The sequence below is a fragment of the Ranitomeya imitator genome, chromosome 4 (genome assembly GCF_032444005.1).
Source record: "Ranitomeya imitator isolate aRanImi1 chromosome 4, aRanImi1.pri, whole genome shotgun sequence".
Taxonomy (NCBI): domain Eukaryota; kingdom Metazoa; phylum Chordata; class Amphibia; order Anura; family Dendrobatidae; genus Ranitomeya; species Ranitomeya imitator.
In genome coordinates, this window is record NC_091285.1 from 675,603,702 (window position 1) to 675,628,956 (window position 25,255).

Consider the following 25,255-nt stretch of genomic DNA (forward strand, 5'->3'; position numbering starts at 1 on the left):
TCTGCACATGTCTCCGCCTCCTGTATTTCCGCACTTGGCTACACCTCCTGCTCTTGGCACCGCCACCTGCATCTCTGTTCTTGGCTCTAGCTCCTGTGCTTTCGCTCTGCATCCGCTATTGCTGTCTTTCTCTACCTATTCTTAAGTCCTCCTGTCAGAACAGGTTCTTACGTGTTTTACATACCTGCCTGCAGACCGGTCCCTACCGGTTCTTCCAGTGTACCAGCCTTGTCCGCCTGTCCTATCAGAGAGCCAGCCATGCCTGCCTGCCAGTGTCTCTGTTGTACCCGTACCTGCCTGCCAGAGAGCCAGCCATGCCTGCCTGCCAGTGTCTCTGTTGTACTTGTCTGCCTGCCTGTGTCCCAGCCGTGCCCGCCTGTCTGCCAGAGTGCCAGCCTTGCCTGCCTGCCTATATTCCATTCTCCCAGTGGGATCAGCAGCCACAGCCAGACACCACCCTGGAGTGGCACCTGGCAGCTGCCTGCTGCACAAGCCTGACCTCACCGTCAGAGGCTCCAGCGAAAACCAAGGAAGCTTCTTAGTTATGCCCCTTCCAGGGTAGTCTGGTCTGTGGCACAGTGGGGCCAGCAGCAGGTTCCATCTCTGCACAGTGGACCCGGGGCTGCGAACGCACCTTACACCATCTTCCTAATTATTTGGTGCGTTCCGCTAGCCTTAACAATTATATTGTTCATCCATAGTGTGTTACATCTTCTTGGGTAGATTTCAGTGGTATATCAGCTTCAAAAACTTGTTCAAAATTTTCTAGGTATTATAGTACTCACCCATGGGCTATTCCGTGGTCTGGAGTACATTTCCTTGGTACATAACCCTCGAAAAACTTTCTAAAAATGTATTGGTAATATTGCTCATCCATAGGGCTTTTACATCTACTTTGGTCCATTTCATGCTATATAAGCCTAAAAAACTTGTTAAAAAATGTTTTAGTTTTATATTGCTCACCCATAGACTATTTTATGGTCTAGAGGACATTTCCTTGGTACATAACCCTCAAAATAGTCTATATGAGTCTAGGAGGCCAATACATGACAATGTGACCAGAATGTGTAGGAGGCCTCCTATATGTCTAATACAGGGTGTTTCTGACTCCCTTATTTTTATCACTTCTTCCTTCCTTCATAAATTACTCTGAAATGTGTTATTTTTTTTAATAAAAAAAAATCAATTTTGCTTTACTTACATTATTTATATCTTTAGGGTATGTGCACACGTCTGGATGCGTTTTTATTGTGGAAAAATACGCAGCACGTGCACAAAAATTGCGGAATGCATTCAAAATGATGGGATGCATAATGTATGCGATTTCAAGTGTTTTTGCCGTGGAAAACCGCCGAAAAAAAATGCAAAAAATCTGGAACATGTGCACATACCCTAAATCCTTTTTAAATGTTGCCTTATATACAAGTCATTATGCAGAAAGAATGTTTCTAAACATTCTTTTCCTGTAAAATGCAACTTTTCGAGGGTTTGGAATCTTTTATTGTCAGTCCTTAAAGTGGAGTAAAAGTGTGACCCCATTGTTCTCAGCAGCTTCCAGGGGTCTTCCTCGTGCTGTTTCCTTCCATACGGCACTTTTCCTATCCATTCCAACAATTTCACTGCCCCCCAGACCTCTTTGTAGGGTCTGCCGGAAAGAAAGCTTGATATCCCATTGACTCCCATTATACTCGTTACTCAAATTTTACTCGCCATGGGGGTATTAGGAATTGTTGGTTCGAGCAACAAGCACCCGAGCGTTTTAGTGCTCACTGATCTCTATTATCAACCTCTGAGAACTCTTAGTTTTGATTATTCTTCTATCTACTGCATATCACAGTAGAAACATAGATTTGTACTGCGTATAAAATCTTGCAATTTTCACAATCGCCACTAAGCTTCATACTAGATTCACTCTTCATATTGTGTACAAACGACTTTTAAGCAGTTTCATTATCACAGGTAGGATTATAATGACTGATAACATTTCTATACACATTAGATGGCATAGGATCCACCATTCACAATAGGTGATGTCACAGCTCACCTCCTCCTCCTGTACAGTGACTGATAACACCTCTATATACAGTAGATAACACAGGATTCACCATTCACAATAGGTGATGTCACAGCTCACCTCCTCCTCCTCCTGTACAATGACTGATAACACCTCTATATACAGTAGATAACACAGGATTCACCATTCACAATAGGTGATATCACAGCTCACCTCCTCCTCCTCCTGTACAATAACTGATAACACCTCTATATACAGTAGATAACACAGGATCCACCATTCACAATAGTTGATATCACAGCTCACCTCCTCCTGTACAATGACTGATAACACCTCTATATACAGTAGATAACACAGGATCAACCATTCACAATAGGTGATGTCACAGCTCACCTCCTCCTCCTCCTGTACAATGACTGATAACACCTCTATATACAGTAGATAACACAGGATCCACCATTCACAATAGGTGATATCACAGCTCACCTCCTCCTGTACAATGACTGATAACACCTCTATATACAGTAGATAACACAGGATCCACCATTCACAATAGTTGATATCACAGCTCACCTCCTCCTCCTGTACAATGACTGATAACACCTCTATATACAGTAGATAACACAGGATTCACCATTCACAATAGGTGATGTCACAGCTCACCTCCTCCTCCTCCTGTACAATGACTGATAACACCTCTATATACAGTAGATAACACAGGATTCACCATTCACAATAGGTGATATCACAGCTCACCTCCTCCTCCTCCTGTACAATAACTGATAACACCTCTATATACAGTAGATAACACAGGATCCACCATTCACAATAGTTGATATCACAGCTCACCTCCTCCTGTACAATGACTGATAACACCTCTATATACAGTAGATAACACAGGATCAACCATTCACAATAGGTGATGTCACAGCTCACCTCCTCCTCCTCCTGTACAATGACTGATAACACCTCTATATACAGTAGATAACACAGGATCCACCATTCACAATAGGTGATATCACAGCTCACCTCCTCCTGTACAATGACTGATAACACCTCTATATACAGTAGATAACACAGGATCAACCATTCACAATAGGTGATGTCACAGCTCACCTCCTCCTCCTCCTGTACAATGACTGATAACACCTCTATATACAGTAGATAACACAGGATCCACCATTCACAATAGTTGATATCACAGCTCACCTCCTCCTGTACAATGACTGATAACACCTCTATATACAGTAGATAACACAGGATCAACCATTCACAATAGGTGATGTCACAGCTCACCTCCTCCTCCTCCTGTACAATGACTGATAACACCTCTATATACAGTAGATAACACAGGATCCACCATTCACAATAGGTGATGTCACAGCTCACCTCCTCCTGTACAATGACTGATAACACCTCTATATACAGTAGATAACACAGGATCCACCATTCACAATAGGTGATGTCACAGCTCACCTCCTCCTCCTCCTGTACAATGACTGATAACACCTCTATATACAGTAGATAACACAGAATCCATGTAACGCTCGTGCCCAGACTGGGTGGCGCGGGCGTGCAGGGGTGTGGCCCCACTGGACCACTGACCAGACTACCCTGGAAGAGGCATAACTAGTAGCTTCCTAGGTGTTCGCTGGAGCCTCTGATGGTGAGGTCGGTAGCTACTTGGTACCAATCCAGGGTGGTGTCTGACTGTGGATGCTGATCCCACCAGGGGTCAGGACACAGACAGACAGGCACGGCTGTGACTCTGGCAGACAGGTGGGCACGGAAGAGACACTGGCAGGCACGGCAGAGGCACTGGCAGGCACGGCAGAGACACTGGCAGGCAGGCGGGCATGACTGGCCCTCTGGCAGGTTAGACGGACAGGGCTGATACTCTGGTAGGAAATGGTATACAGGCGGGTGTATGGAGACAGGTAGGAACCTGTAAGGCTAGTTGTAGAACGGAGATAGAGCAAGAGCGGATGCAACGCAGAACCACAGGAGGCGGGGTTAAGAGCAGGAGGTGGAGCCAAGAACATAAACACAAGAGGCAAAGCTAAGAGCAGGACGTAGGAGGCGGAGCAAAGAGCAGAGGCAGAGCTAAGAGCAGAGAAGAAGACAGAGCTAAGAGAAGGAGAAGACAGAAAAGGAGAAGGCGGAGCTAAGGACGGAGCCGCTGGAGGCAGAACCAAGAGAGGAGATGCAGGAGGCGGAGCCAAGAGTGGAGACGCAGTAGGCAATGCCAATAGCCGGAACCGCAGGAGGCAAAGCCAAGAGCCAGAAGGCGCAGAACCACAGGTTGTGGTGAGCAAAGCAGAGAGGCACAAGCCACAGGCTGTGGCAAAACAGAGAAGCACAGAGCCACGGGTAGTGGTGAACAGAGCAGAGTAGAACAGAGCCACGGGTAGTGGTGAACAGAGCAGAGTAGAACAGAGCCACGGGTAGTGGTGAACAGAGCAGAGTAGAACAGAGCCACGGGTAGTGGTGAACAGAGCAGAGAGGTGCAGAACCACAGATTGTGGTAATCTGAGCAGAGAGGTGCAGAGCCACTGGTAGTAGCAAACAGAGCAGAGAGGTACAGAGCCACTGATAGTGGTGAACAGAGCAGAGAGGTACAGAGCCACGGATAGTGGCAAGCAGAGCAGAAAGATAAGGCTGAGGTACACACAGCAGAGTGGGAATGCCAAGCAAACAAAGAAGGAAAAGGAACGGACATAGACCAGAGTTCAGACAGGAATGGACATGGATACAAGAACTGGACACAGATAGGCCTGCATATTGCAGCCCCCAGAGACAGGAAACAGAACACGACCTGGCAGCTCAGTAGTAAATGCTAACTGAGGGGAATAGTTTGCTCAGGCATCCTCCAATGGGTGAGGATGCCTTAAGTATCAGAGGCCTCAAGGCTATTGGCCAAGGACTCCTTAGGGAGAATCCGGATTTTCCAGCGCTGCCCCCCTATGCATGAAGCATACGGCATGGAGCCGGCAACAGACAAATCTCACAGCATGGCCTGGGGTGAGTGAGTTGATGTATCAGGCAGATGGGGGATGGAAGGCCATGCAGTGATGCCGGCAGGGTTGTTAAAGTACCCCCTCCTTTACGCCCCCTCTTCTTCAAATCCACCAGAATGATCTGTAGAAGAAGAAAGGGTTCACTCACAGTCCAAGTCATCATGACATCTTTAGGGTAGACGGATCACCAGGAATCTCAGAAAGCATAGTCTCTTTATGCTCAACAGGATTAACTTCCTCAATGGGCTGGACCACTTCCACCAAGTAGATAGGAAGCAGGGACTTGGATGCTACTGTCTTGACATCTGCATCAACCGGACACTTGGAAACTGGAAACCCTCTTACAGGGTTCAACTTCAGCCCGTAATCCCGAGAAAACTGGACCTACTCTTCCAGATCAGGGGAACTCAGAGACAAGAAAACTTCCGACTTGGTATCTTCACCAGCCGGCCAAAAGGAAGCTGAGGGAACTCTCACAGGATACATCTTCTCCCCGAAATCCAGAGACAAACTTTCAGGTAGCAGAGATGTTCTAGAGTACTGAACACAGGAAAAATCATTGAAGCTGAGTGTGGAGAACAACAGCTCCACCGGATCAGAAAAAAACTGATAGGAGGAAAATTCTGTTATGGAATCTTCACCAACCGGTCACATGGACGATGAAGGTACCCATATAGGAACCATCTTCTGCCAGTTATCCAGAAGAAAACATCCAAGAGGCGGAGATGTTTCCATAAACAGGTTACAGGTATAGTCGTTGGAGTTGTGTGGAGGGATTGTCACCACTTTCCCATCTTTGCTGACGTCAGCACACCTTGGCTCGACGACTAGCAGATTACTGGTATAGTCACTGGAGACGTGTGGAGAGATAGTCACCACTTCCCCATCTTTGGTGATGTCAGCACACCTTGACTCGATGACTAACAGACCAGCTGAAGAAGAAGAAGACACAGTTGACTGTCTTTGACACATGGGAACCAGACACTTCTCGCGACTGGGTAAATTCAAACTGAGCAGTCCTTTACTCAGAATGACCCATGGGCATGATAGACAGCATAAGGAAGACAAACTTCTTCCAGTATAAGGCTCCTACCTGGAGCTGTAGTTGTCCTTGAAGGACTAGACTGTTCTTGAATAGAAAAATCAGAAAATACTAGGCCTAGATAAATGGCACTTCCAATCTCAATACAGTTGTGGCCAAAAGTATTGACACCCCTGCAATTCTGTCAGATAATACTCAGTTTCTTCCTGAAAATGATTGCAAACACAAATTATTTGGTATTATTATCTTCGTTTAATTTGTTTTAAATGAAAAAAGACAAAAAGCATTGTCCTAAAGCCAAATTGGATATAATTCCACACGAAACATAAAAAAGGGGGTGGACAAAAGTATTGGCACCGTGCGAAAAATCATGTGATGCTTCTGTAATTTGTGTAATTAACAGCACCTGTAACTTACCTGTGGCACCTAACAGGTGTTGGCAATAACTAAATCACACTTGCAGCCTGTTGACATGGATTAAAGTTGACTCAACCTCTGTCCTGTGTCCTTGTGTGTACCACATTGAGCATGGAGAAAAGAAAGAAGACCAAAGAACTGTCTGAGGACTTGCGAAACCAAATTGTGAGGAAGCATGAGCAATCTAAAGGCTACAAGTCCATCTCCAAAGACCTGAATGTTCCTGTGTCTACCGTGCGCAGTGTCATCAAGAAGTTTAAAGCCCATGGCACTGTGGCTAACCTCCCTAGATGTGGACGGAAAAGAAAAATTGACAAGAGATTTCAACGCAAGATTGTGCGGATGTTGGATAAAGAACCTCGACTAACATCAAACCAAGTTCAAGCTGCCCTGCAGTCCGAGGGTACAACAGTGTCAACCCGTACTATCCGTCGGCGTCTGAATGATAAGAGACTGTATGGTAGGAGACCCAGGAAAACCCCACTTCTTACCCCGAGACATAAAAAAGCCAGGCTGGAGTTTGCCAAAACTTACCTGAAAAAGCCTAGAACGTTTTGGAAGAATGTTTTCTGGTCTGATGAGACAAAAGTAGAGCTTTTTGGTCAAAGGCATCAACATAGAGTTTACAGGAGAAAAAAAGAGGCATTCAAAGAAAAGAACACGGTCCCTACAGTCAAACATGGCGGAGGTTCCCTGATGTTTTGGGGTTGCTTTGTTCGACAGTGTGCATGGCATTATGAAGTTTGAAGACTACCAACAAATTTTGCAGCATAATGTAGGGCCCAGTGTGAGAAAGCTGGGTCTCCCAGAGGTCACGGGTCTTCCAGCAGGACAATGACCCAAAACACACTTCAAAAAGCACTAGAAAATAGTTTGAGAGAAAGCACTGGAGACTTCTAAGGTGGCCAGCAATGAGTCCAGACCTGAATCCCATAGAACACCTGTGGAGAGATCTAAAAATGGCAGTTTGGAGAAGGCACCCTTCAAATATCAGGGACCTGGAGTAGTTTGCCAAAGAAGAATGGTCTAAAATTCCAGTAGAGCATTGTAAGAAACTCATTGATGGTTACCGGAAGCGGTTGGTCGCAGTTATTTTGGCTAAAGGTTGTGGGCCCATTTTTGGAGTTTTGTGTGAAATGATCAATGTTTTGCTTTTTGCTATATTCTCTTTTGTGTTTTTTCATTTAAAACAAATTAAACGAAGATAATAATACCAAATAATTTGTGTTTGCAATCATCTTCAGGAAGAAACTGAGTATTATCTGACAGAATTGCAGGGGTGTCAATACTTTTGGCCACAACTGTATAACCTACAAATTCTACATGGAAGTAAACGCCCAAAAGTATATGAAAACTATAAAAATTTTATTCCAACCACCCATTACATAACACATAAAATCAATACAGATAAAAGGAATACAGACACAAAAAAAGCAAACACAGAACATGTATCAAAAAGCAAAAAAAATGGGTCATTGAGGCTAAAGTCAAGATTTTACCAAATATGAGTACCTATAAGCATAGGCTTTAAAATCTAACAATTCCAAGTGGGTTGCATAACATTGTTGTTCCAACATTCCAATGAATTAATATTAGTTTGAATTAGTTTGAATTAATAATAGTATATAAAAATAATCCCAATGTGATAGAATTGTATGCCTCCTATGTAAATTCCGTTACTCAATCACCATCCCAGACTCTTAACAAAATATAATGAATTCATACACAATGTATCAGCCATAGCAGTGGTGAAAAAATATATAATAAATAAATATTTATGCACCAATGTGCTTACTTTATACCACTAATTTGACCTAGAACTTCTGCATCAAATGTATGGACCATTTGAAATAGTGCAAATATCTGTAATATTTCATAAATTAAAGTGCCAAGTGCTGAGTAGGTATACAGGTGAGCAGATATTAATTATATAGCATACTTTGCACCAATGTGCTAATTATGTGCCAACAAATATCAACTGCAAGTAGATGGAGATAAATACATAAGAATCCAAAATAACGTGCCAGAGTGCTTAATAAAATACACTTATTTGCACTATTTCAAATGGTGCATACATTTGATGCAGGAGATCTAGGTCAAATTAATGGTATAAAATAAGCACATTCTGGATCCGCCATTCACAATAGGTGATGTCACAGCTCACCTCTTCCTCCTGTACAATGACTGATAACCCCCCTATACACAGTAGATAACACAGGATCCACCGTTCACAATAGGTGATATCACAGCTCACCTCCTCCTCCTCCTGTACAATGACTGATAACACCTCTATATACAGTAGATAACACAGGATCCACCATTCACAATAGGTGATATCACAGCTCACCTCCTCCTCCTCCTGTACAATGACTGATAACACCTCTATATACAGTAGATAACACAGGATCCACCATTCACAATAGGTGATATCACAGCTCACCTCCTCCTCCTCCTGTACAATGACTGATAACACTTCTATATACAGTAGATAACACAGGATCCACCATTCACAATAGGTGATATCACAGCTCACCTCCTCCTCCTCCTGTACAATGACTGATAACACTTCTATATACAGTAGATAACACAGGATCCACCATTCACAATAGATGATATCACAGCTCACCTCCTCCTCCTCCTGTACAATGACTGATAACACCTCTATATACAGTAGATAACACAGGATCCGCCATTCACAATAGGTGATGTCACAGCTCACCTCCTCCTCCTCCTGTACAATGACTGATAACACCTCTCTATACAGTAGATAACACAGGATCCACCATTCACAATAGGTGATATCACAGCTCACCTCCTCCTCCTGTACAATGACTGATAACACCTCTATATACAGTAGATAACACAGGATCCACCATTCACAATAGGTGATATCACAGCTCTCCTCCTCCTCCTCCTGTACAATGACTGATAACACCTCTCTATACAGTAGATAACACAGGATCCACCATTCACAATAGGTGATGTCACAGCTCACCTCCTCCTCCTCCTGTACAATGACTGATAACACCTCTATATACAGTAGATAACACAGGATCCGCCATTCACAATAGGTGATATCACAGCTCACCTCCTCCTCCTCCTGTACAATGACTGATAACACCTCTATATACAGTAGATAACACAGGATCCGCCATTCACAATAGGTGATATCACAGCTCACCTCCTCCTCCTCCTGTACAATGACTGATAACACCTCTATATACAGTAGATAACACAGGATCCACCATTCACAATAGGTGATGTCACAGCTCACCTCCTCCTCCTGTACAATGACTGATAACACCTCTATATACAGTAGATAACACAGGATCCGCCATTCACAATAGGTGATATCACAGCTCACCTCCTCCTCCTCCTGTACAATGACTGATAACACCTCTATATACAGTAGATAACACAGGATCCGCCATTCACAATAGGTGATATCACAGCTCACCTCCTCCTCCTCCTGTACAATGACTGATAACACCTCTATATACAGTAGATAACACAGGATCCACCATTCACAATAGGTGATATCACAGCTCACCTCCTCCTCCTCCTGTACAATGACTGATAACACCTCTCTATACAGTAGATAACACAGGATCCACCATTCACAATAGGTGATATCACAGCTCACCTCCTCCTCCTCCTGTACAATGACTGATAACACCTCTATATACAGTAGATAACACAGGATCCACCATTCACAATAGGTGATGTCACAGCTCACCTCCTCCTCCTGTACAATGACTGATAACACCTCTATATACAGTAGATATAGGATCCACCATTCACAATAGGTGATGTCACAGCTCACCTCCTCCTCCTGTACAATGACTGATAGCACCTTTATAGATAGTGGATCCACCATTCACAATAGGTGATATCACATGCATTTTAGTAATATTTTTTGCATCAGATTGATCTAATGAAATTATATTTCTTTCTTCTTACCAGTTGTCTCTCCCAAGAGCTCAGGTGACTGCACAGACTGGACAGGGATGAACCTCTCCCCCTGCTGGCTGAGTGTAAGAATGCAGGGTGATGCCCACAGAAGCCGATGAGTTCGTGTAGATTTCTGTACATAATCTAGAGGATACTATGTTCCTGCAGCATAAATGGAGTTTAATATTATATTTATTAATATTCTTCAATGGAAGGTTCGGCATTACTCATGTTTCTACGCTGGCTGGAACTAGAATGGCTGTAATTAGCTCTGGCATTCAGGAAAACTCATCAAGTGGTGTGTAAATAATTTTTTGTTGTAATTTATTGGTAAAATCAATAAGTTATTATTATTTTATTATTTAAAAAAAATAACATTCACAATTAAAATTCATTTTAAAATCAGTTACTGTCAATTCATTCTTATATTACACATAGAGGATAGAAACAAGAGAGTAAGTCATTGAATATGCCAAAACACCGACACGGGTGAGCGAAGCTCCGGAAATTGGAACTCAGAAGGGAAAGTTGTCTCATCTGACAGGAAGAGGTTAAAACCCCTGTTATACCCTCTCTTTTTGCCACTCTCTATAAGTTTTTCTTCTCTTTTCTGTCTTTTGACTTCTCTCCCCGAGTCTCTATCTGCATGTGTTTCCTGCTTTGTGAATCCCAGTTTTAACGTCCATCTTTACCCCATACATTATTGTGGATTCCCGTGGGGAAAGGTAGAAATGGAGGCTCAAAAGAGAAGAATATAAAAGACAAAAGAAAAGACAGAGCAGCCAAATGGACTGGGAGAGATACGAGACAAAAAGAGCTGAGTCCAGCACAAAGATTTGGGTTGCCCTGTTCTGGCATCCAATGTGGACCTCAGTGGCAGTCGGACCAGGGTGGTCCTCATCTGTGCAGTCGGCATCATGACGTCATGACATCCACAAATATTTTTGTTCATTATTAGTGTTGAGTGTAAAAATCTTTTTTTCATAACCGTTCATAGTCCTTATAACCTAGCATAATGGATTTGTCTTCTTACTTTTCCTCTTCATTCTTGTCTCCTTGAACAGGATATCACTAAGGTGGCACTGCTCTAGAAGATGTTGTAGATCCATGGGGATAGAAGCTGTAGAAGAGGTGAGTGCAGCGCTTGCACTCTGCTAGAAGCTGTAGAAGAGGTGAGTGCTGCGCTTGCACTCTGCTAGAAGCTGTAGAAGAGGTGAGTGCAGCGCTTGCACTCTGCTAGAAGCTGTAGAAGAGGTGAGTGCAGCACCTGCACACTGCTAGAAGCTGTAGAAGAGGTGAGTGCAGCACTTGCACTCTGCTAGAAGCTGTAGAAGAGGTGAGTGCAGCACTTGCACTCTGCTAGAAGCTGTAGAAGAGGTGAGTGCAGCGCTTGCACTCTGCTAGAAGCTGTAGAAGAGGTGAGTGCAGCGCTTGCACTCTGCTAGAAGCTGTAGAAGAGGTGAATGCAGAGCCTGCACTCTGCTAGAAGGTGTAGAAGAGGTGAATGCAGAGCCTGCACTCTGCTAGAAGCTGTAGAAGAGGTGAATGCAGAGCCTGCACTCTGCTAGAAGGTGTAGAAGAGGTGAGTGCAGCACTTGCACTCTGCTAGAAGCTGTAGAAGAGGTGAGTGCAGCGCTTGCACTCTGCTAGAAGCTGTAGAAGAGGTGAGTGCAGCGCTTGCACTCTGCTAGAAGCTGTAGAAGAGGTGAGTGCAGAGCCTGCACTCTGCTAGAAGCTGTAGAAGAGGTGAGTGCAGCGCTTGCACTCTGCTAGAAGCTGTAGAAGAGGTAAGTGCAGCGCTTGCACTCTGCTAGAAGCTTTAGAAGTGGTGAGTGTAGCGTGTGCACTCTGCTAGAAGCTGTAGAAGAGGTGAGTGCAGCGCTTGCACTCTGCTAGAAGCTGGAGAAGAGGTGAGTGCAGAGCCTGCACTCTGCTAGAAGCTGTAGAAGAGGTGAGTGCAGCGCTTGCACTCTGCTAGAAGCTGTAGAAGAGGTAAGTGCAGCGCTTGCACTCTGCTAGAAGCTTTAGAAGTGGTGAGTGTAGCGTGTGCACTCTGCTAGAAGCTGTAGAAGAGGTGAGTGCAGCGCTTGCACTCTGCTAGAAGCTGGAGAAGAGGTGAATGCAGCGCCTGCACACTGCTTCTATCTTTGCCGCCACTGCTTATTCTAACTGTGAAACAAGGTGTCATTTAGGGTGCAAAGATAGAAGAAATGCCATTGCCGTTTTAAAACAGCGATCAGGAATAAGGCTGTAGCAGAGAGATAAATGAGGTCCCCAAGTCCCCCCCCCCCCAAAACCTTCATCTTCCTCCAGTCCCTCCAGCTCGGTCCCCTTCCCTCTGCAAAGTCTTCTTGAAAAAAAAAATGGCGGGCGCATGCGCAATGCTCCCATCGAGATATGTCTGCCGGCATACAGCAACAGTAGGAATTTTTCTTATTGGTTAATTTTGATCACTGTGATACACTCTATGGCAGTGATCAGAAGTAGACATGAGCGAATATGGTCGAAAACCTATCGCCAAACATATATTTGGCTTGAATATGTCGATCGTGGGCATTTAACCCATCTGATGTCACTGTCAGTAGTGACAGCGACATAGAGGGGCATCGCGCAGGGACGGGGGCTCCCTGCGCTCTCCCACCAGAACAATGCGATGCGATCATGTTGTTCCGTTGTTCTCCATGGAGTCCCCCGATCCAAAATTGCCACAGGGCTCCTTCCGGATCCTGAAGTGAGGTGGCTTCCTGGCGCCTGCTGAGAACAGGCGCCAGAAAGCCTCCTGCACTGCCTGTCAGATCGCTGATCTGACACAGTGCTAAGCAAAGTGTCAGATCAGCGATTTGATCTAATATAGTGATGTCCCACCCTGGGACAATGTTATAAAGTAAAAAAAAAATAGAATGTATAAAAAAAAAATAAAATAAAATAAAAAAAAATATATATTTTCCAATAAATCCATTTATTTATGTAAATAAAAAAAAACAATAAAAGTACACATATTTGGTATCGCCACATCTGTAATGACCCGCTCTATAAAACTGTCCCACTAGTTAACCCCTTCAGTGAACACCACAAAAAAAATAAAAAAAATGAGGCAAAAACAACGCTTTATCATCATACTGCCAAACAAAAAGTGCAAATGTGATCAAAAAGACGGATATAAATAACCATGGTACCGCTGAAAACATCATCTTGTCCCGCAAAAAATGCCGCCATATAGCATCATCAGCAGAAAAATAAAAAAGTTATAGCTCTCAGAATAAAGCGATGCAAAAACAATTATTTTTTTATATAAAATAGTTTTTATTGTGTAAAAGTGCCAAAACATAAAAAAAGATATAAAAGAGGTATCACTGTAATTGTACTGACCCGAAGAATAAAACTGCTTTATCAATTTTACCACACGTGGAACGATATAAACGCCCCCCCCAAAAGAAATTCATTCTGCCTCTCAAAAATCGGAATAAAAAGCGATCAAAAAATGTCATGTGCCCGAAAATGGTACCAATAAAACCATCAACTCGTCCCGCAAAAAACAAGACCTCACATGACTCTGTGGGCCAAAATATGGAAAAATTATAGCTCTCAAAATGTGGTGATGAAAAACTATATTTTGCAATAAAAAGCGTCTTTTAGCATGTGACAGCTGCCAATCATAAAAACCCACTAAAAATAGTAAATCAAACCCTCCTTTATCACCCGCTTAGGTAGGGAAAAATAATAACATTAAAAAATGTATTTATTTCCATTTTCCCATTAGGGTTAGAGTTGGGGCTAATGTTAGGGTTAGGGTTCGGGCTAAAATTAGGGTTAGAGTTGGGGCTAAAGTTAGGCTTAGTTTTGGGGCTAAAGTTAGGGTTTGGATTATGTTTACGGTCAGGGTTAGGGTTGGGATTAGGGTTAGGGGTGTGTCAGGGTTAGGGGTGTGGTTAGGGTTATGGTTGAGATTAGGGCTTGTATTAGGGTTAGGGGTGTGTTGGGGTTAGGGGTGTGGTCAGTGTTATGGTTAGGGTTGGGATTATGGTTAGGGGTGTGTTCGGGTTAGGGGTGTGGTTAGGGTTATGGTTGGGATTAGGCATAGGGGTGCATTGGGGTTTGGGTTGGAGTTAGAATTGGGGGGTTTCCACTGTTTAGGCACATCAGGGGTTCTCCAAATGTGACATGGTGTCCGATCTCAATTCCAGCCAATTCTGCATTGAAAAAGTAAAATGGTGCTCCTTCCCTTCTGAGCTCTGCCGTGCACCCAAACAGTGGTTCCCCCACATATGGGGTGTCAACGTACACAGGACAAATTGGACAACAACTTTTGCAGTCCAATTTCTTCTGTTACCCTTAATAAAATAAAAATTTGGGGGCTTAAATATCATTTCCGTGGAAAAAAAATATATTTTTTATTTTCACGGCTCTGCGTTATAAACCTGGTGTTCAAAATTCTCACAACACATCCAGATAAGTTCCTTGGGTGGTCTAGTTTCCAATATGGGGTCACTTATGGGGGTTTCTACTGTATAGGTGCATCAGGGGCTCTGCAAAAGCAACATGACGCCCGCAGACCATTCCATCAAAGTCTGCATTCCAAAACAGCGCTCCTTCCCTTCCGAGCTCTGCCATGCGCCCAAACAGTGGCTTACCCCCACATATGGAGTATCAGCGTACTCAGGACAATTTGCACAACAACATTTGGGGTCCAATTTCTCCTGTTACCCTTGGGAAAATAAAACATTTTGGATGAAACGATAATTTTTGTGAAAAAATATGATTTTTTTTTACAGCTCTACATTATAAACTTCTGTAAAGCACTTGTGGGTTCAAAGTGCTCACCACACATCTAGATTAGTTCCTTAGGGGGTCTAGTTTCCAAAATGGTGTCACTTGTGGGGGTTTCAATGTTTAGGCACATCAGGGCCTCTCCAAACGCCACATGGTGTCCGATCTCAATTCCAGCAAATTTGGCATTGAAAAGTCAAATGGCGCTCCTTCCCTTCCGAGCTCTGCCATGCGCCCAAACAGTGGTTTACCCCCACTTATGGGGTATCAGCATACTCAGAACAAATTGTGTACAACGACTTTTGTGGTCCAATTTCTCCTGTTATCCTTGGTCAAATAAAACAAATTGGATCTGAAATAAAAATGTTGTAAAAAAAGTTAAATGTTCACTTTTTTGTAAACATTCCAAAAATTCCTATGAAGCACCTGAAGGGTTAATAAACTTCTTCAATGTGGTTTTGAGTACCTTGAGGGGTGAAGTTTTAGAATGGTGTCACTTTTGGGCATTTTCTGTGATATAGGCCCCTCAAAGTCACTTCAAGTGTGAGGTGGTCCCTAAAAAAATTGGTTTTGCAAATTTTGTTGCAAAAATGAGAAATCGCTGGTCAACTTTTAACCATTATAACTTCCTAACAAAATAAAATTATGTTTCTAAAATTGTGCTAATGTAAAGCAGACATATCGGTAATGTTATTTATTAACTATTTTGTATGATATGATTCTCTACGTTAAGGGCATAAAAACTAAAATTTAAAAATTGCAAAATTTTCAAAATTTTCTGTTTCTTTCACAAATAAACGCAAGTCATATTGAAGAAATTTTACTACTATCATAAAGTACAATATGTCACGACAAAACAATCTCAGAATCACCAGGACACGTTGAAGAGTTTCAGAGTTATGACCTTGTAATAGGGTGAGTATGTCACCACGGAACAGACAGACCAACTGTTGAGTGGGATTTATTAACAGGAGTAAGATTCTCCTCACAGGGAGAAAACAGGGGGTTAGTAGAGATAATGCAAACAGTATAACAATACACAGCTAGCTAACTGAAGCAATGAAACAGTTAAGTGGAATAGAAATGATTAACGAGTGTTCTTGTAACTTATCAGTCCAGCGAGGTCCTGACTGGAGGGTCCTTATTCCAACGTGGGTACAGTCACCAGCAGCACTTTAAGATCCTGAAGTCTCTCCTCTGTCTCCTGGGAACTGGAGACTCTGGGGTTAAATCTTTGCAGTCTTTATCTCACAGTGAAACTGGAAGCAGGAAGTAGCACAGCACAGTGCTCCAGGAGTCTCTGTATGTTAGGCTGGCAGTCTCTCTGCAGTAAGAATGCTTCACACACACTGGGCAGTTATTTATCACAATCAGGGGTCTTGACTTGTCACTGCGGTCACCAGGGCTGCGTGCTAGTGTCACTGTCTCTGCACTGTCAGGGGAAAAGTCTTCTCTGATTACGGAGGCTTCGAGTCCACACCCTCACATACAGCCTTCACTATGGTGTCTATCTCAGCCTTAGTGCCTTCACGGGGAGCACTCTCTTTTGGGGAGTGCGGCACTGCAGCCTGCTTTCTCTCTGGCGCTCTGTCCCCTCTGTCTTGCACGCTCTGCTCTCCCGCTCTTTTCTGACCACACTCCTCTCTCTTCCTCCCTGCCCCCAGCAGTCACATCGTCTCCTCTGTCGAGGACAGAAAGTCCTCTCCCCAACAACCCAGCTGTCCGACTAAGTGGTTCCAGGTAAGGAGCAGGGAAAGCAACCTTCTTTGGGCTCGTCTTCCTCTTCACCCCCTTACATCCTCATAAAGTGACAGTGGTCAGAATTGAAAAAAATGGCCTGGTCAGGAAGTTGAAAAAAGGCTTCGGGGTGAAGGGTGTTGTGGATTCTGTTTTTGGGCTCCCTCTGGTGGTTACAGATGGTACTGGGTGACTTGTGTTCTCTGCTGTCTCTGGTGTCCACCTGTTCTATCAGGATATGGGAGTTTCCTATTTAACCTGGCTTTCTTGTCATTTCCTCGCCGGCGATCAATGTAATCAGTGTGTCTTGTTACCTCTGCTTTCCGCTTCTGTAATCATCAGGACAAGCTAAGTTTTTGATTTTCCTGTTCCACGTTTTGCTTTATTTTTGTTTTAGTCCAGCTTGCAGTTATGTGATTCCTTGTTGCTGGTTGCTCTAGTGGGCTGATATTACTCCTCATGTTCCATGAGTTGGCACATGAGTTCAGGTAATTTCAGGATGGTTTTTTGTAGGGTTTTTCGCTGACCGCGCAGTTCACTTTTGTATCCTCTGCTATCTAGTTTTAGCGGGCCTCATTTTGCTGAATCTGTTTTCATTACTACGTATGTGCTTTCCTCTCATTTCACCGTCATTACATGTGGGGGGCTGCTATTTCTGTGGGGTGTTTCTCTGGAGGCAAGAGAGGTCTTTGTTTCTTCTAATAGGGGAAGCTAGTCCTTCGGCTGGCGCGAGACATCTAGAATCATCGTAGGCACGTTCCCCGGCTACTGCTAGTGTTGTGAATTAGGTTCAGGATCGCGGTCAGCTCAGTTTCCATCACCCTAGAGCTTGTTCTGTTTTTTGTGTGCTTGTCCTTTTGTGATCCCCTGCCATTGGGATCATGACAGTATCGCCGGCCCAAAAGTGGTAATCGTATTGGCTGAAGTAGGAGGAAAAGTAGTCTGAGGAAGTTTTTTTTTTTTTCCTTCCCTCAGAGTTTGCTGCCTAGCCTTAATTGCAGCCTGGCTGCGTCTTACCTCCTCTTAATCCTTGAATGGCTCTGACCTCAGCTGTTTATCATGGACGTCCAGAGTTTGGCTTCCAGCCTGAATAATCTTGCTGCTAAGGTTCAAAATATACAAGATTTTGTTGTACATGCTCCTATGTCTGAACCTAGAATTCCTATCCCAGAGTTTTTTTCTGGAGATAGATCTAGTTTTCTGAATTTTAGGAACAATTGCAAGTTGTTTCTTTCTTTGAAATCTCGCTCCTCTGGAGACCCTGCTCAGCAAGTCAAAATTGTAATATCTTTCCTGCGGGGTGACCCTCAGAATTGGGCATTTGCATTGGCACCAGGGGATCCTGCGTTGCTCAATGTGGATGCGTTTTTTCTGGCATTGGGTTTGCTCTATGAGGAACCTAACCTAGAGATTCAGGCTGAAAAAGCTTTATTGGCTCTCTCTCAGGGGCAAGATGAAGCAGAAATATATTGTCAGAAATTTCGGAAATGGTCGGTGCTTACTCAGTGGAATGAGTGCGCTCTGGCTGCAAAATTCAGAGATGGCCTTTCTGAGGCCATTAAAGATGTTATGGTGGGGTTCCCGGCGCCTACAGGTCTGAATGAGTCTATGACTATGGCTATTCAGATTGATCGGCGTTTACGGGAGCGCAAACCTGTGCACCATTTGGCGGTGTCTTCTGAACAGGCACCTGAGACAATGCAATGTGATAGAATTCAGTCCAGAAGTGAACGGCAAAACTATAGGCGGAAAAATGGGTTGTGTTTTTATTGTGGTGATTCAGCTCATGTTATATCAGCATGCTCTAAACGCACAAAAAAGGTTGATAAGTCTGTTGCCATTAGTACTTTACAGTGTAAGTTCATTCTGTCTGTGACTCTGATTTGTTCATTATCAGCCATTTCCGTCGATGCCCATGTGGATTCAGGCGCTGCCCTGAGTCTTATGGATTGGTCATTTGCCAACCGCTGTGGGTTTAGTCTGGAGCCTCTGGAAGTCCCTATTCCTTTGAAAGGAATTGACTCTACACCTTTGTCTATGAATAAACCTCAGTACTGGACACACGTGACCATGCGTATGACTTCCGTTCATCAGGAGGTGATTCGCTTCCTGGTACTGTATAATTTACATGATGTCTTAGTGCTTGGTCTGCCATGGTTACAAACTCATAACCCAGTCTTGGACTGGAAGGCGATGTCTGTGTTAAGCTGGGGATGTCAGGGGGTTCATGATGATGCACCTCCGATTTCTATCGCTTCATCTACTCCTTCTGAGGTTCCTGTATTTTTGTCTGATTATCGGGATGTTTTTGAGGAGCCTAAGCTCAATTCGCTTCCTCCTCACAGGGATTGCGATTGTGCTATAGATTTGATTCCTGGCAGTAAATTTCCTAAAGGTCGTTTGTTCAATTTGTCAGTGCCAGAGCATACTGCTATGCGGGATTATGTTAAGGAGTCCTTGGAAAAGGGACATATCCATCCATCTTCATCTCCTTTGGGAGCAGGTTTTTTTTTCGTGGCCAAAAAAGATGGTTCCTTGAGGCCTTGTATAGATTACCGTCTTTTGAATAAGATTACGGTCAAATATCAGTATCCTTTGCCATTGTTGACTGATTTGTTCGCTCGCATTAAGGGGGCTAAATGGTTCACTAAGATTGATCTTCGGGGTGCGTATAATCTTGTGCGGATTAAGCAGGGTGATGAGTGGAAAACCGCATTTAATACGCCTGAGGGCCATTTTGAGTATTTGGTGATGCCTTTTGGACTTTCTAATGCTCCTTCTGTCTTCCAGTCCTTTATGCACGATATTTTCCGTGAATATCTGGATAAATTTATGATTGTGTATTTGGATGATGTTTTGGTTTTTTCTGATGACTGGGAGTCCCATGTTCAGCAGGTCAGGAAGGTGTTTCAGGTCCTGCGGGCCAATTCTTTGTTTGTAAAAGGTTCAAAGTGTCTCTTTGGAGTCCAGAAGATTTCTTTTTTGGGGTATATTTTTTCCCCTTCTACTATTGAGATGGATCCCGTCAAGGTTCAAGCTATTTGTGACTGGACGCAGCCTACATCTCTTAAGAGTCTACAGAAGTTCTTGGGCTTTGCTTATTTTTATCGTCGTTTCATAACTAATTTTTCTAGTGTTGTTAAGCCTTTGACGGATCTGACTAAGAAGGGTGCTGATGTTGCTGATTGGTCTCCTGCGGCTGTGGAGGGCTTTCATGAACTTAAGCGCCGGTTTTCTTCTGCTCCTGTGTTGCGTCAGCCAGATGTTTCGCTTCCTTTTCAGGTTGAGGTTGATGCTTCTGAGATGGGAGCGGGGGCGGTTTTGTCACAGAGAAGCTCCGATTGCTCGGTGATGAAGCCATGTGCGTTCTTTTCTAGAAAGTTTTCGCCCACTGAGCGGAATTATGATGTTGGTAATCGGGAGCTTTTGGCCATGAAGTGGGCATTTGAGGAGTGGCATCATTGGCTTGAGGGTGCTAGACATCGTGTGGTGGTCTTGACTGATCACAAAAATCTGATTTACCTTGAGTCTGCCAAGCGTCTGAATCCTAGACAGGCTCATTGGTCCCTCTGTTTTTTCAGAACGTGGTTCGTTTGCATGGGATTCCGGAGAACATTGTTTCTGACAGGGGATCCCAGTTTGTGTCTAGATTTTGGCGGACGTTCTGTGCTAAGATGGGCATTGATTTGTCCTTTTCATCTGCATTCCATCCTCAGACGAATGGCCAGATGGAACGAACTAATCAGACCTTGGAAACTTATTTAAGGTGTTTTGTTTCTGCTGATCAAGATGACTGGGTTACCTTTTTGCCGCTTGCCGAATTTGCCCTTAATAATCGGGCTAGTTCTGCTACCTTGGTTTCTCCTTTCTTTTGTAATTCGGGGTTTCATCCTCATTTTTCCTCTGGTCAGGTGGAGCCTTCTGATTGTCCTGGAGTGGACATGGTGGTGGATAGGTTGCATCAGATTTGGAGTCATGTGGTGGACAATTTGAAGTTGTCCCAGGAGAGGGCTCTCCAGTTTGCTAATCGCCGTCGCCGCGTGGGTCCTCGACTTCGTGTTGGGGACTTGGTGTGGTTGTCTTCTCGTTTTGTTCCTGTGAAGGTCTCTTCTCCTAAGTTCAAGCCTCGGTTTATCGGTCCCTATAGGATCTTGGAAATTCTTAACCCTGTGTCGTTTCGTTTGGATCTCCCGGCATCGTTTGCTATTCATAATGTGTTCCATCGGTCGTTGTTGCGGAAGTATGAGGTACCTGTTGTTCCTTCGCTTGAGCCTCCTGCTCCGGTGCTGGTGGAGGGAGAATTGGAGTATGTTGTGGAGAAGATCTTGGATTCTCGTGTTTCCAGACGGAAACTTCAGTATTTGGTCAAGTGGAAGGGTTATGGTCAGGAGGATAATTCTTGGGTGGTTGCCTCTGATGTTCATGCTGCTGATTTGGTCCGTGCATTTCATACGGCTCATCCTGGTCGCCCTGGTGGTTCTCGTGAGGGTTCGGTGACCCCTCCTCAAGGGGGGGGTACTGTTGTGGATTCTGTTTTTGGGCTCCCTCTGGTGGTTACAGATGGTACTGGGTGACTTGTGTTCTCTGCGGTCTCTGGTGTCCACCTGTTCTATCCGGATATGGGAGTTTCCTATTTAACCTGGCTTTCTTGTCATTTCCTCGCAGGCGATCAATGTAATCAGTGTGTCTTGTTACCTCTGCTTTCCGCTTCTGTAATCATCAGGACAAGCTAAGTTTTTGATTTTCCTGTTCCACGTTTTGCTTTATTTTTGTTTTAGTCCAGCTTGCAGTTATGTGATTCCTTGTTGCTGGTTGCTCTAGTGGGCTGATATTACTCCTCATGTTCCATGAGTTGGCACATGAGTTCAGGTAATTTCAGGATGGTTTTTTGTAGGGTTTTTCGCTGACCGCGCAGTTCACTTTTGTATCCTCTGCTATCTAGTTTTAGCGGGCCTCATTTTGCTGAATCTGTTTTCATTACTACGTATGTGCTTTCCTCTCATTTCACCGTCATTACATGTGGGGGGCTGCTATTTCTGTGGGGTGTTTCTCTGGAGGCAAGAGAGGTCTTTGTTTCTTCTAATAGGGGAAGCTAGTCCTTCGGCTGGCGCGAGACGTCTAGAATCATCGTAGGCACGTTCCCCGGCTACTGCTAGTGTTGTGAATTAGGTTCAGGATCGCGGTCAGCTCAGTTTCCATCACCCTAGAGCTTGTTCTGTTTTTTGTGTGCTTGTCCTTTTGTGATCCCCTGCCATTGGGATCATGACAGAAGGGGTTAAAAAGTGCGGGAAAATGTTTGCCTTGTCCCTTAAGTATTTTGAGCACTTTGGCTAGGAGAATGGTGGTGGATGATGAGTGTGGGGCACGTGTTTGATGAGGGGAGGGGGTGGGGAGATCTCAAAGGAGTGGCGGCTTGTAAACTTTTTTTTTAACTTCATGTATTTACATTGCGGCTGGCCAATCAGGACCCAGGAAATATCCACACTGTCCCAACACAATGGCTTTTGTCATTGGCTGCTGAAATCACATGTATATAAAGGGCGACCATCTTGTTTTGGTGCCATTTTGTCAGTATAACAGTGGAGAGAGGCTGCTCCTGATGTTGGGCCTGGGTGCTGATAGATCTAGTTAGCTAGGTGGTTGTTTCTAAGTCAGATAGTTTAGATAACTAGTGTTCTGTGTAGCTGTGAACTTGACCTGGCAGTTTTTTTTTTATTTTTATTGGTGCCATTACTGAGGTCCACAAACAAAGACAACAGGGCACATGTCAGACAAGTGTGTTGTGCACTGCTTCCATTGTTCTCCATGCACAAGTAGACCTTTTTAAATCTTATTTTTTTCAGTAGCTATATGTGGTGCACCACGCCATATCCCACCTTGTCATTTTGTGGCAGTGAAATTGCTCTGTGTGCAGATTTGTTGCACAGTAAAAAAAATTTGGCAGTTGCAGACGTGATTTAGCACACGATAACTCACCTAGTTGTTTAGTGGCGGTGAAATTCTGCTGTCTGCATAGTTCATGCAGATTAAAAACTAAATTCTGTTACTAAAAGTGATACACCAGGGCACCAGACCTCTGATCTTACATGGATATAGGGGACTACTGTATAAAACTTTCACAGCACTTATCTAAAAGTAAATACGGATTTAGTGTCCAGGCTCAGTTTATTTGTTTTTGTTAGTGTCCATTTTTTGTGCTCCTTTTCTGCTTTTTTATATAGTCGTTTGGAAACCTTGCTTGGTTACATCATTTATAATTTTTATTCATTAAATGGTAGCTAAAAGGTTACACGATTATTATTTTTGAACCTGTCTACCAAAAAGTAAGCCCAAATCAGGAAAGAAGGAGACAGAGATACACAGTATAATCATATAAAGACAGTTACAATAATAAACAAAGATGACAAAAATATGTACACTGCATGCAGAATTATTAGGCAAGTTGTATTTTGATCACACAATACTTTTTATACATGTTGTCCTACTCCAAGCTGTTCAGGCTGAGAACCAACTACCAATTAAGTAAATCAGGTGATGTGCATCTCTGTAATGAGGAGGGGTGTTGTCTAATGACATCACCTATATAAGGTGTGCTTCATTATTAGGCAACTTCCTTTCCTTTGGCAAAATGGGTCAGAAGAGAGATGTGACGGACTCTGAAAAGTCCACAATTGTGAGATGCCTTGCAGAGGGATGCAGCAGTCTTGAAACTGCCAAACCTTTGGAGCGTGATCACCGAACAATCAAGCTTTTCATGGCAAATAGCCAAGCGGGTCGCAAGAAGCTTGTTGGGCAAAAAAGGCGCAAAATAACTGCCCATGAATTGAGGAAAACCAAGCGTGAAGCTGCCAAGATGCCATTTGCCACCAGTTTTGCCATATTTCAGAGCTGCAACGTTACTGGAGTAACAAAAAGCAGAAGGTGTGTAATACTCAGGGACATGGCCAAGATAAGGAAGGCTAAAAACGACCACCTTTGAACAAGAAACATAAGATAAAACGTCAAGACTGGGCCAAGAAATATCTTAAGACTGACTTTTCAAAGGTTTTATGGACTGATGAAATGAGTGACTCTTGATGGGCCAGATGGATGGGCCAGAGGCTGGATCAGTAAAGGGCAGAGACTCCGACGTCAGCAAGGTGGAGGTGGGGTACTGGTATGGGCTGGGATCATCAAAGATGAACTTGTGGGACCTTTTCGGGTTGAGGATGGAGTGAAGCCCAACTCCCAGACCTACTGCCAGTTTCTGGAAGACAACTTCTTCAAGCAGTGGTACAGGAAGAAGTCGGTATCGTTCAATAAAAACATGATTTTCATGCCGGACGATGCTCCATCACATGCCTCCAACTACTCCACAGCACGGCTGGCCAGTAAAGGTCTCAAAGAAGAAAAAATAATGACATGGCCCCCTTGTTCACCTGATCTGAACCCCATAGAGAACCTGTGGTCCCTCATAAAATGTGAGATCTACAGGGAGGGAAAACAGTCCACCTCTCGGAACAGTGTCTGGAGGCTGTGGTGGCTGGATGCAATGTTGGTTGTAAACAGATCAAGCAACTGACAGAATCTATGGATGGAGGCTGCAGAGTGTAATCATAAAGAAAGGTGGCTATATTGGTCACTCATTTTTTGTGGTTTTGTTTTTGCATGTCAGAAATGTTTGTTTCTAAATTTTGTGCAGTGATATTGGTTTACCTGGTGAAAATAAACAAGTGAGACGGGAATATATTTGTTTTTTATTAAGTTGCCTAATAATTCTGCACAGTAATAGTTACCTGCACAAACAGATATCCTCCTAAGATAGCCAAATCTAAAAAAAAAACACTCCAACTTCCAAAAATTTTAAGCTTTGATATTTACGAGTCTTTTGGGTTGATTGAGAACATAGTTGTTGATCAATAATAAAAATAATCCTCTAAAATACAACTTGCCTAATAATTCTGCACACAGTGTATTTTAATTAGTGATTTATTTGATAACTCTACACGAGTTATTAAAAAAAGTATAACATCAAAGAGGAGGAGGCTGATGCAGAACATCATGCCATTCTATATATTATATTTCCAAGAAGAGCCACTAGATGGCAGAAATCGTAAAAAAGTAAAAGTGACGTTTTTAATATAAGGCACATGAAAAAAGTTTAAAAATTAGTGTGATGTGAAAAAGCGTAATATAATACACTTTAGCTTCCGTAGTTATCAGTGTTATATTTACTGATTTCTGTCAACTAGTGGCCTTGTTTGGCAAAATATTACGTTGAACAGCATGGTGTTCTGCATCAGCCTCCCCATTTTTGATTTGAGACATCTT

The 25,255-nt window shown here is 43.6% G+C and overlaps 1 protein-coding gene across 2 annotated transcripts in view; it reads left to right on the top strand.

Annotated features, from left to right (window-relative positions):
- The window catches only part of LOC138674351 (mucin-3A-like), a 93,438-nt gene extending 82,538 nt beyond the window's left edge, over nucleotides 1-10,900 (top strand). For both annotated transcript variants that reach the window (XR_011320602.1, XM_069762206.1), the window contains one exon: nucleotides 10,454-10,900. Coding sequence is in view for 1 of the 2 variants with exons in the window: in XM_069762206.1 (XP_069618307.1) it covers nucleotides 10,454-10,501 (48 nt within the window). In the remaining variant the exon portion in view is untranslated. The remainder of the gene's footprint in view (nucleotides 1-10,453) is intronic.
- The last annotated feature ends 14,355 nt before the right edge of the window (nucleotides 10,901-25,255 follow it).